This window comes from Malaclemys terrapin, chromosome 6, assembly GCF_027887155.1.
Source record: "Malaclemys terrapin pileata isolate rMalTer1 chromosome 6, rMalTer1.hap1, whole genome shotgun sequence".
Lineage (NCBI taxonomy): Eukaryota > Metazoa > Chordata > Testudines > Emydidae > Malaclemys > Malaclemys terrapin.
Genome location: NC_071510.1, coordinates 57,199,888 through 57,212,227, shown reverse-complemented (window position 1 = coordinate 57,212,227; position 12,340 = coordinate 57,199,888). Strand labels below are relative to the sequence as shown.

The following is a 12,340-nucleotide window of genomic DNA, read 5'->3' as shown; positions in this document are numbered from 1 at the left end:
AATGAATTGTTTACTAAGTTTGATTTGCAGGGACCTCTGCCCTCTCACCTGTACAACCCCATTAAGTCAGTTGGGTTGCACAAGGTATAAGAGAGGGCAGAATTTATCTAGTAGAATCTGTTACTTGTGGTGATGCAGAAATAGCACAGCTGGAATTTCAACTTTCAGGCTGAATTTTCAGAACTGTCTGCCAGAGGAAAACATCTTTTTACCTGTTAACTAAGCAAATTTGATATGGAAGTCATCAAGACCAAGAAAAGAGGCTGCAGTGCCATTTTCACAGATACAGTACACCTTAATTCTGGCATTTTCAAACTTCTGAGTGCTTGACTTTTCACCCTTAATCTTTTACTATAGTTTCCTAAGTTAAAATTTAACTGCAAAAAATCCATCATGTGGTTTTGGCTCCATCTTCGGCCTTTGACAGTGTTCAGACATTTAGATCCACAGCACAGACTCCTGTCACTTGAGCTAATTTAGTAACTGGCAGCACTGTAAAGCTGTTATCCTCTATGTGGACCAGTTACTAGAGGGGGACAAAACACACTTTGCCGTGCGTTTCACGGCTATTTCCTGACAGCAAAGTAATGTAGAGATTGAAGACTCCTGGATTTAACCTTAGGTCCTCTGGTATTGTGCTTTAGTGGTTATAGGCCCTTATGCCTCTGTGCCTCTAGCATGTCAATGTCCTCCCTCTGGTCTTGCCCCTCTTGCACTTCTGCTATTAATCAGACCCTCCCACCAGCTCCTTTCTCCCCTGCTGCCTCATCAGGCTTGTGTCCCACTCCTCCTCTGTTCCCCCCTCTGGCTCCTGCAACCTCATTTTCCCTTCCTCCCTGTAACCCTTCCCCACATACATAATACATAACTAGAGAATATCCTTGTATTGCAGCATGGAATCCAGTATTCTAGAGGCACATGGTTTCCTAATCTATACCCATATTCATGTAAATGAAGGTTTACATGAATATGGGTATAGAATTTTTTTCTCTGATGCATTTTATGGATTTATATGGAAATTATTTGGGTATGAAAATATTTTAAAACTGTCTTGAGAGAGACTGACTCAGAAATGGAAAGAAATAGACCATTCATAAAAAGACATGTAAATAGGCTTGTATATAACCACTTTACAATGGTGTCACTGCACAAAGGGAGGTTTTTTGACAATTGGAGATACTGCATTCTCTGTGGTTCTATGATGGCTTTCAGTAGGGTCTAAAACTATATTTTAATGAAAATTGTGATTGACTGTGTTATAATACCTTTTTGCTTTTGTTTAAAGGACTATTGTAATAACTAATTATAGCTATGTCTCAAAATGTTTTACGGTGTACTTAACTGATATGGTCCACTAGCAACGTGCCCTTAAAACATTGATACTTAATTGGGACTTGCTGTGGGGCAGCAATGGAAGTTAATTTTCCTCCATGTACTGGTTGTGATAGACACTGAAGTGGCTCTCATACTGCTTCTTGATGATGATATTAAATCTATAAAAAATGTTTTAGGAAGGGAATTAATGCAAGTTTTCTTAAGTTTAATTATGTTTAAACTTTAAAAATGATTTTGTGTATTACATGTAGTTCTGTTGCCAGAGACCAATATCTTAACCTTAACATGGCTAAAACTGAATTCCTGATTCTTCTCTATCCTTTCCTGTTCTTTGTCACTTTGAATACATCAATGCACTTACCATCAACTTAGGCCTGCTACTGGGGCATCATATTTGTCTCCTCTCTTACTGTCTTCCCTGCCCTAAGCCTCATCTTCCAGGCAGTGTCGGAATTTGCTGTTTCTTCCCTTACAACTCTTGAACACAGGAACGTTATCTTTCTGGCAAATAGCCAGAACTTTTCTTACAGGCCATTGTCCTCTCCCTTCTTGATTACTGGCCTCCCTGATGCCCACTTCACCTCCCTACCTCATGTCAGTACAAATTGTAGCTGTTAAGATCCATCTCTCTTGTGCAGTATCCTGACTATAACCCTGCTGTTAGAATCTCTCCTGGCTCTTCTCATTGGGATCAAACTTAAACTTTGTTGTGTTTATATTCAGGGCCCCCTCATTACTCAACTCTTTGTCTTGTATAATGTCAGTGCCCTGCCCTTTCCACTTCAGCAGTGATGCCTTTTTTTTTTTTTTTGGCTTTCATACTGCTCCCTAGTTATAGAATGCTTTTCCTGAGCTGGTGGACAAAGCAATTGCCTCTCATTTAAATCCCTCTCTTTTTTCATGATGTCTACAAGAAACAAATTAATCAAGTTATCTGTTTTTATTTGGATGAGCTGCTTGTTTGTGTAGAGGGAGAGTAAAAAACCTAATGGGAAATTGCTGTGGTGGCAGAAGAGTGGGATGAATTGTGTAGCAAATCCAGCAAAAGAAACAAACAAAGTTAGCAAATGTAATTTATAAGACACTTCCATACTATCGTAATCATCTTGCTTGTATGAATTATCCCTTTACCCTCTCTTAATCTCAGTCATTTTAGTTGGTACGCTTAGTTGGTGAAGGGTATGACTTCCTTTATGTTTAGAAGGCTTCTGGTATATATAGGACACACTCACACTTACAATATTAATAGAAGCCTGCTTTCTACTTTGATTTAGAAAAACAACAGTATTAAATCTTTAATTTGTATAAAATCTGAGTAAAGCATCAGAAATGTTTACATGCATGAATGAGTGCCAATATTACATGTGTATTTCTTTACTTTTAGCATGCTGTTTACATCTAAAACGTGAACATTATGGTGAAGAAAAGGCATTGCCATGAACAGTGTACTGCTTTCTTGGGTAAGTGTGATTTGTGAATTCTAATACTTACCACATAATGTATGTGAGGGAGACATGATCCACAATTTGTTATAGAGGGGGTTCTTGGCTACAAACATCCCAAATATGCTGTTTACTTCAGATTAGATGGAAATTGTATAGTATAAGAAAGTGCAACATTACACTCAAGACCAGAAAGAAGAGGCTTACATAAGAGGGCTGGGTGTCTTCCTTTCTAACAGTAATACTATCATTGTTAAATATTGAAAGAACTTCCTGTGTCTCTGCAGTAGGAATCCTGTCAAGGTACTAGTTGTTTTAGCTTATGTAAATACTGTTAAGAGCAAGCAGCAGTAGTTGTCTATATAATTGAATTTCGTAACCAGTAACATATGTTGAATCAACAAACGAAAAGTGACAAGCCCATAAATTGCCACATAATTCAGATAATTTTTTGAAAACTAAAACTTGTAGTTGCTGATCTATTATTTTTTGATTTATTGCTATACATTCCATTGAAATACCCTTTAAAGGTATTTCAGTGGAAGTGTGTGTCCTATATATACACTAGATCACCAGAATAATTTATTTTAATGTTATATTTTAACAAAATATTTAGTAATCATTTTGCTCACTAAATATCCTACACGTTTAAACATATGATTCTTACAATTCTGTGAATGGTGACTGCATTAACAAAAAAATTAGTAAGTTAATTGCTATCTAACTGCTGATCAGATTGTGAAAGGGCATCCAAATTTTCACCAATATATTTATCTTTGAGTATAAAGTTACTTGTCTGTTGCCTTGGGGATTGTGGCTGTTAGTTGTAAAAAGGCATATCTGACTAGCATGCTGTAGTGTCTCTGTATGTGGTCCCACTTTTGAATCTTCATGCTAATATTTTTTTTAAGGCTGAAATCTAAAGTGTTCAGATATTGATACTGAGAACTTCTTTATTTAGACACAGCTATTCCAACACGGGTTGGTTAGAATTGCACTAATTTTGGTAGCTGTAAGTGCACACAGTCTTTTTCTAGTCATTCCTTTGAACCCCCTTGACCTTTTTTGTGTGTGTGTGTGTGTGTGTGTACTTGTTTCACAAATAAGAATTTTTCTACCAACAGGCAGAAAATGGTGGTAGAGTTAGAAAAATAATTAAATTAGCTGACTCATTTACTTAAAGAGGAATATTTTCTCGATCTCTCTGGCTGAACAAAGTTTGTCTTTGGCATAATTTTTAGAGTAGAATTTCTGAGTATCCTGTTTATTCACTTATAAATAATTGACATTTGACACTTTTTAAAAGCAAAAATAGTCTTTTCTGCTGTTGGATATTAGACCTATGTTTGTGTTCCTCACAACTTTTTTCCTTTTGCCAGTTAAACTTCATTAATGTAATGTGTTTGTATTATCTGTCATAATCTTTTGCAGGCTATAGTCCATTGTGAGTTGCTCTGAATTCAGAAAAATCACTTGAAAAAAATTCAGAGCTCTATTAACCAGGGTGGACTGATTTAAATAGCTTGACACACACGGGTATATATTATACTATACAATACCGCTAACAAGGTACTAAGGTGAAACAGTGAATTTTCTGCTTCCTAATGGTGTGGAATGAAATCCTGGCCTAATTGAAATGGGTGGCAAAACTTCATTGTCATTGGTGCCAGGATTTCATTTGGAGTACTGCTTCTTACCTTTCCTTAACTGTTCATCTTCTCCCTCTAAAGCAGAGGTCCCCAAACTGTGGGGCTCGTGCCTGTGTAGGGGGTGCGTGGAGGAAATATTTTGGGGGCGGGGTGGCGGGGCCTGGGACAGCTCCCACAGGGGGTGGGAAGGGAGCACCACTCAGCCCCTCCCCACCCCTAGCTCTGCTCCAGTCCTGCCCCCAGCTGCGTCCCCAGCTCCCAGCCCTTCACCCGACCCTATCTCCAGCCTCGGTGTGGCTCTGCACCCAGCCCCCCACCAGCTCCCAGCCTGGACCGTGGCTCCGTTCCTGGGTTGGGGGCGAGGCCCGGAGCAGAGCTGTACCTGGTTGTGGGCCCGGCTGCCAGCCCCTTTTGCAGCCTGGCTGCAGCTCTGCTCCTTCCTCGGTCCCTGGCTTGGTCTCCTTACCCCTGTCTGTACCCCCTCTTGCCTCCGCTCCTGGCTCCGGGGGGGGGAGGAGGATGAGGATGGGGGGTGCAACCCTCAAAAGTTTTTAGAGAAAAAAAACCAGGAGTACTTGTGGCACCTTAGAGACTAACAAATTTATTTGAGGATAAGCTTTCGTGGGCTACAGCCCACTTCTTCGGATGCAACGAGTGGCTGTAGCCTATGAAAGCTTATGCTCAAATACATTTGTTAGTCTAAGGTGCCACAAGTACTCCTGTTCTTTTTGCAGATACAGACTAACACGGCTGCTACTCTGAAACCTGTTTTAGAGAAGTTCCTGTTAAAACAATCCGCTTCAGAAGTCTTTCTGATGTATTTCTTCACATTCTGAAGACTGAGCCAGACTGTTTCAAATAAGCCTATCTATTAAATTCAACTTTCACAATCTGTTTTCCCTTGCTGTATTGATAACTAGAATATATGTATATAAGAGTGTACTTTAAAAAGTCTTGGTCGTATTTGGAACTGGAACATGTTTGGAAGTCCGACCTGCTGACAGCTATGGTAACAGGTTTTAGAAGCAATGTAATGATAGGCACTATTCAGAATGTTTCTCTTGTATGTTCCAATGATTTCTGAAATGTAATGGTTGTCTTCAGAAATGGTTTTCTCCTGCTGTCTCCTCTGACAAAGTTAATATTAAACAGCCTAAAATGGGCAAGGAGGAGGCTTTGATCTAATGGCAATTTTTACCCCTGCGTAGAAATCACACCTATCTCTGGCCACTTCTAATTTGTTTTGTTTTTGTTGACAATGCTGTAAATACCTAGGGTGATTTCAAGTGTGTCACTAACTCACTAGCATGTTTTAGAATTAATCCAGTCTATTTTTCTTAACTCTTGGCATAAAATGTGTAATTAGCAGATTTCATCAAGTTAGTGTAAGATGCAATAAAATCTACTTAAAATTGTATACAAACAAGTCTGATGCTAATATGCTTACATTAATCTTTTTCTCTCTCAAAATTATTCCCCATATAAGACTATAGTGTACATCAACAGTGAAACAATTAGAATTTCAGTTAAACTGTGTGGGGGTGGAGGAGGAAATTAAAAAAAAATATTGGCAGAAGTTTGGTGTAATTTTTAGACTATAGTTGCTTTATTAATTCCATATTAAATTAATTTGTCTCTCTTTTCATTGTAGGCAAAATATTCAGTGTGAGTAAATATACTACTTAATGTACAATATGTAAGGCATATTGTGTGTGTACGTACAACTTATTCTTAATACAGTGCAATCAGAGAAGTCTTACAATAGCCCTCTTTTTATTATGAAAATGTTGCTGTAGTGTAGGTTAGTACTAATTGAAATGTGGTGAAGTTGTATAGTGATAGATCAAATATACTGGCATGTGAAGTACCACAGTATGAGTGTTGGAATGAGACTTGTGAAATTTTTTTATTAAAATATGTAAGTAGCATAATCTCATGAAAATTCTGCCTATTTAAAAATTCTTCATTTGCTGTAATTTCGTCATTGTCATTAATGTAGCTTTATTGGATATTGTACCTAAATATTGTGTATCTCTCAAACAGAAATGTACTTCAAATGTTGTATACTCAAAACCCTTATGTAAATGCTTGATAGACATGTTAATTGAATATGATGATAAAGTATACCAACTGAAAATGCATTCACATCTGATAAATAGATTTATTCAGTGTCATATATGGTTGAGTCCTCATTAGTAGATCAAGGGTCAAATCTTCAAAAATGCCTAAGTCACTTTTGAAAACGGGATATAGGCTTCTAGGCAACCGCAGAAAACTTGTAAATGTAGCCGATTCTCAGGTTGAGTGGCCTTTATTGTACAAAGAACATCACTGTACCATTCTTAGAAGCTTATCTTGATATATTTTGACTCTAGTTTAGAAAATTATAGTTAAAATATGTAATACTACTTATTCAATAATAACTTTTTAACAAGATTTCAGTTTAGTTTGAGCTAAGTTCATACTATTCTTACACTATTATACGTTAGGTTAGATAGTCATTAATTGTGAAGCTGAGGCATTATTTTGATAACTTTTCCTTAACTCTCAGTGGGCAAAGCATTATGCTCCGTTTCCAGGCTCCGTCCCACTGAGTTTGTACTTGACCCCATTAAATTATGTGGCACTGATGTAAAACTCCGGTTAGAGAGGTGTCCATATTTAGTTCCACACATTACTCATCTGTATACAATTATGGGTGTGTGGGGGGGGAACTCCTGCATTAAAACCATTATTGAGGTTGCAAAGTTAGGCACTCAAAAGTTAGGAAATTCCGGAATAGAGGTTGCCAGTGCAACTTCAGTTCAGTCCCTTGGTGCATGTGTATTATGACATAGTCTCTGATTACATGATATACTGTTTTGTCCACAGGACCATACCACATTCAGTGCACTGGATGGATGGTACTCATTTAATAAGCAGCTATTAAATATTCTGTTTTTCCTAATTCTTCAATGTATGGCCCTAGGCCTTATTTATTGCTCTGAAGACAGAATTATTAATTTCCTCATGGGCTTTTCTGTTATACTCATTAGAATTTGTGACTGTTTCACAAATATTAATTTATTTTCGCAGTCACCTTGTGAGAAGAGGGGGGGAAAGGTACTATCCCCATTTTACAGATGGGGAAACTGAGGCACGGATATGGCAGTCAAAAGAATCCACTCATTTTGCGTAGCCAATTTGAGACTAGGACCTCATTTTTCAGAGTGTTAGTATTATGAAGCTCTTCCAATGTTCAAAGCATAGTTCCTGTTAACTTCGTTTACCTCTGAGTGCTCAGCACTTCTGAAAATCAGACCCCTGTTTCTCAAGTGAAGCACCTAGAAAATATAGAACTCACAGTTAGTGATTACCTTTGAAAATTTTGATTTGAATGACTTGACTAGCATCACATAGGAACTCTCTGACACAAGCAGGGTTAGAATGCAGTTCTCCAGGGCATCATTGAATGGCCGTCCTTTTTCTTCCTGCAGTCCTCCGCCTAAATCAGTACATACTTGCCAGCTTCTGCAACAAATAAAGCCAGGGTTCCTACAAATGAGACTCCCCATCACAACAAAACCCTGATTCATCCCCAGAGCAAGTTCATTCTGTACATCCCTGCTAGCCTCAAAGACTAGAATCCAGAACCTGTTCCACTGAAAGAGAGAAAATATTGCTGTTGGTGGTGGCTACACATGTCTAGCTATGAAGCAGATGTTCAGGATTAAGGCTCTTCATACAAATATGCACCCTGTTAAAAAGCCTTAATTAAATAGTATGACAAAGTTCCTCCTCTATCTTGGTGGGTCCTGCGCTTATCGGCGGATTTTCTTTCCTCAGAGATTCACCATGTGGGTTGGTAAACAGCCCAGAGACCTTCCTCTGGAAGAACTCACAGTCCAGGTCAATTGTGAGGTTTGGGGGCGGGGAACCCAGGCCTGCCCTCTATTCTGGGTTCCAGCCCAGGGCCCTGTGGACTGCAGCTGCCTATTGTGCCTCCTGTAACAGCTGCATGACAGCTACAACTCCCTGGGCTACTTCCCCATGGCCTCCTCCAAACACCTTCCTTATTCTCACCACAAGACCTTCCTCCTGGTGTCTGATAACGCTTGTGCTCCTCAGTCCTCCAGCAGCACACCCTCTCACTCTCAGCTCCTTGCGCCTCTTGCTCCCAGCTCCTCACACTCACACCACAAACTGAAGTGAGCTCCTTTTTAAAACCCAGGTGCCCTGATTAGCCTGCCTTAATTGATTCTAGCAGCTTCTTCTTAATTGGCTCCAGGTGTCCTAAATTAGCCTGCCTGCCTTAACTGGTTCTAGCAGGTTCCTGATTACTCTAGTGCAGCCCCTGCTCTGGTCACTCAGGGAACAGAAAACTACTCATCCAGTGACCAGTATATTTGCCCTCTACCAGACTCCCGTACCCCACTGGACTGGGTCTGTCACAATAGTTAAAATGAATTTCTCACCTTAGTCTTGGAAATGTTACTTACTGGCTTCATCTATACTCCCATTGTCTTTAACACAGCCACTGGAGTCCCCATGGCCCTGTCCTCCACTATCTCATGTGCCAGTCGTGCTCCCCACACATCTCTGCTCACTTTTCATGCCCTGTCCATGCTACTCAGCTGCAAAATCTGTCTCTCTGGATTAATAATGCTATGTGCAAAGCACAGCTGGTGATTGAGGTAGGCACTCCAGTATCAAGAAATACATTTTAAAATTACTTTGATATATTCAAACAGATCTATTTTGTGTGTGTGTGAAGGTTCCATGACTATCATGTATCAGAGTTTGTGTGTTTCTGTATGGATCCCACTACAGATGTGTATGTGCCTCATACACATGAGCTCAGAATCTTTTGCATAGTTTGTCCTTTAATGCTCCAGTGTGAAAGCTTAAATTGCAGAGTGGCTGCACCCTTCTTCAATACCTTCTTACTCAGGGGTTCTCAAACTGGGGGTTGGGACCCTGCAAGGGGTTGCTGGCTGTCACCCTTCACCCCAAGCCCCACTTTGCCGCCAGCATTTATAATGGTGTTAAATATATCAAAAAGTATTTTTAGTGTATAAGGGAGGGTCGCACTCAGAGACTTGCTATGTGAAAAGGGGTCACCAGTACAAAAGTTTGAGAACCCCTGTTTTTCTTGTGGTAGTGGGACAGAACCTGGGCTGTGCTTGACTCACAGGTGTTTGTCCAAGCTCCAATTTTGTCTGAAGAAATACTCTGCACTTCTGTACTTTTTAGTTGAATGTTCTCCCGCCCCCACACCCCCCCCAAAAAAAAAAAAAGTAATAGAAGAGAGAAAACGGGGAAACCTACTGTACGGCAAGGCAAAGTAGTACAATCATTAAAGGCAGACGCTAAGTCTTGGGGGTTTAAACTCTGGCCTGCCATGCTATCTTGATGGTCTGGGCATCTTGGCTACAGGTGTGATACATCCCTAAGAAGGTCCAGGTGACCACCAAAGATATGCTGTTTAAGAGGATGGAACCCATTCTGGTAATAGTCCCCTCAGAGGCAGAGAACACTAGTTTTCCCCCAGACTCGTTATTCAGACTAACCATCCTGGAGGCAGTGACCATGATACTCTAGAAAGGTGTCAGTCATCCATGTACACCCAATTCTATTTCAGACTCAGTAGGTTTCCTGTGACTGTCAGGAGCCATGCTAAGACCAGGATCCTACAGTTGACTTTTTGGAAACTCTTTCCCCTTCTTCTATTGGACTTGGGCAGAGATTTTGGCTAACAAACGGGTACTAGACATTGTTACCTATGGCTACGCCATCCAATGCCTTTCCATACCCCTAAACCCTACTGCCCCCCCATCCCTTTTTAAGAATCCTTCTCATGAGAGCCTTTTACAAAAAGTAGCCTTGTAGCTCAATCTTGGAGGAATTGAAGATTCTCAATAGAGGGCAAGGATTTCTTCTCCAATTGTTTCCTCTTCCAGAGAAGAAAGGGGCACTTTGTCTTATTCTATATCTGAGGAGACTCAACAAATACATATGCCACCTCAGATTCAGGGATGGTAACACTTGAGAGGTACCACCCTTATTGATGATCAAAGCTTATTCAACCAGAGTCCAAGCAACCTCCTCAGTCTGTTTCCAAAATCTGCAGGGCTGTGACATGGAGAAATCTGCTGACACTTGTAAAGCACTGGACTTGGCTGCTAGATCTGATGCTAGATTTGGGAGAACAGTGCTCAGGTCTCTGAATCAGCTGGTACTCCACATTACTGCCATACTGAAGAGGACACTGCTTGCCAGTCATCTACAGTGGGACCCACACTGACACATGCTTGAAGAAGAGAATGGTTACTTACCCTACAGTAACTGTGGTTCTTGGAGATGGAGATGTAGTTAGTGTGGATATTGTAACCCTCCAGACCCACTTTTGGAGTCCTCAGCTAACATTGACTTTGAATTATGAGGAAACTGAGGGATGGTTGTGGCCACTCCACCCTTTATGCTTGTGCCTGGGAGCATGAGGAGGCACAGGTGTTTGCATAATCCTGACGGACATGGCTGTGCAAAAGATTGAGCTCCGTGGCGTGAGGCAATTGCGTGCCCACAGTGACTAAAATATCTCAAAGAACCACAGTTTACTGTAGGGTAAGTAATCATTCTTTCCTTTGTCTATGACAAGTGCTTGGCACATACTTTGTTTAGGCAATAGAGTTTACACAGCCTATCTAGTGGGGGTGTTGGATTGAATTTGTTGATTGTGTTTGAGGCATTTCTCAGTTTCTATAGTGAGATGTGGTTGAAGCTGGTGATAAACGAATCATGTTCTGCCAGTTCCTCCTTTGCTTCACTCCACCCCTCAAAAATAAAACTCTGTTGTCTTAGACCTCCAACAGTTGCTCCAGACAACCTGTGGCAAAAGACATGAACAGGAATAACCTTGCAGACTATACTTAAATGCTGACCCAAAATGACCTTATGCCTCTATGGTGGCATGAACAGTTGTCCAAATCCTTTTGGGCTTTTCTGAATGAAGCAGAGACCCACTCTGAGTATCTAATGTTTTAGACAAGCAGATTGGAAATAGGCCTTTGTTTTATTCCTGTTCCCAGAGGATGCCTTTTATATCTTCAAAGGTACTCTTGAGAGTTAGGTTATCTGGTATCTTCCCCAAGCTGTCCACGGATTATGTACTTCTCTCTCAGTTGACGTGGTCAGCCCAATTGCTGATTGATTAGTGCTTAAAGCCACCAGTTAAGATCATATCAGAAACAACCATGATTTTATGGGCAGAGGTCAACAGTCGGGAGGGCATTCTCCCTTGCACTCTTGTACCTTCTAGGCAGGGAACGGCAACTTGGCTCTTTCTGTACTTGCACTTTGATTTTGTAGCATCATGATAGTTGTCATGTTGATTTAGTGCAACAGAATATAGTATTACTTTTTGTATATGCCAGAAGCAGATGAAAAATGTGACATCTGTTCTGCTAAAATGGTGTTTGAAAATGAGGTAAGTTAAACAAAGAACAATATTCCAAAACCAATGTGTTTTAGAATGTGATAGGTATAAATTTTTGCTTTAAAAAGAGACATCTTGAGTTTAACTTCCAGGTAATTCTAACATTTAAAATAGAATGTATGTCAAAGGATATTGTTAAATAGTCTTGGGACCAGAATTTGACCATCTCTAAGATTGTTGGAATGTGATGGGTAAATGTCATCTGAACTTTGGGGTTTTTAAATGATTTTTATCAAGTGATTCAAATAGCAAACAATAGTTGCCATTCATGTAGGGCCTAAATAAAGTCCTTTTTTGATCCTTCTACTGGACTTATGGCAGCAGTACACTAACACATAATATCCCTTTTGATGAAATTCTTGTTCGAATAGTGCCTAAGCAATGAAGTGAATTGAACCAAAAAAGTGTGTGATGACAAAACTATTCCTTTAATAATAATA

General features: G+C 40.0%; 1 protein-coding gene across 5 annotated transcripts in view; it reads left to right on the top strand.

The window, feature by feature from the left end:
* CSNK1G3 (casein kinase 1 gamma 3) overlaps positions 1 to 12,340 on the top strand; it is a 128,208-nt gene that overhangs the window by 14,006 nt on the left and 101,862 nt on the right. For all 5 annotated transcript variants that reach the window (XM_054031948.1, XM_054031946.1, XM_054031947.1 and 2 more), the window contains one exon: positions 2,720 to 2,795. In XM_054031948.1, coding sequence (XP_053887923.1) covers positions 2,750 to 2,795 — 46 coding nt within the window. In that variant the 5' untranslated portion in view covers positions 2,720 to 2,749. The remainder of the gene's footprint in view (positions 1 to 2,719; positions 2,796 to 12,340) is intronic.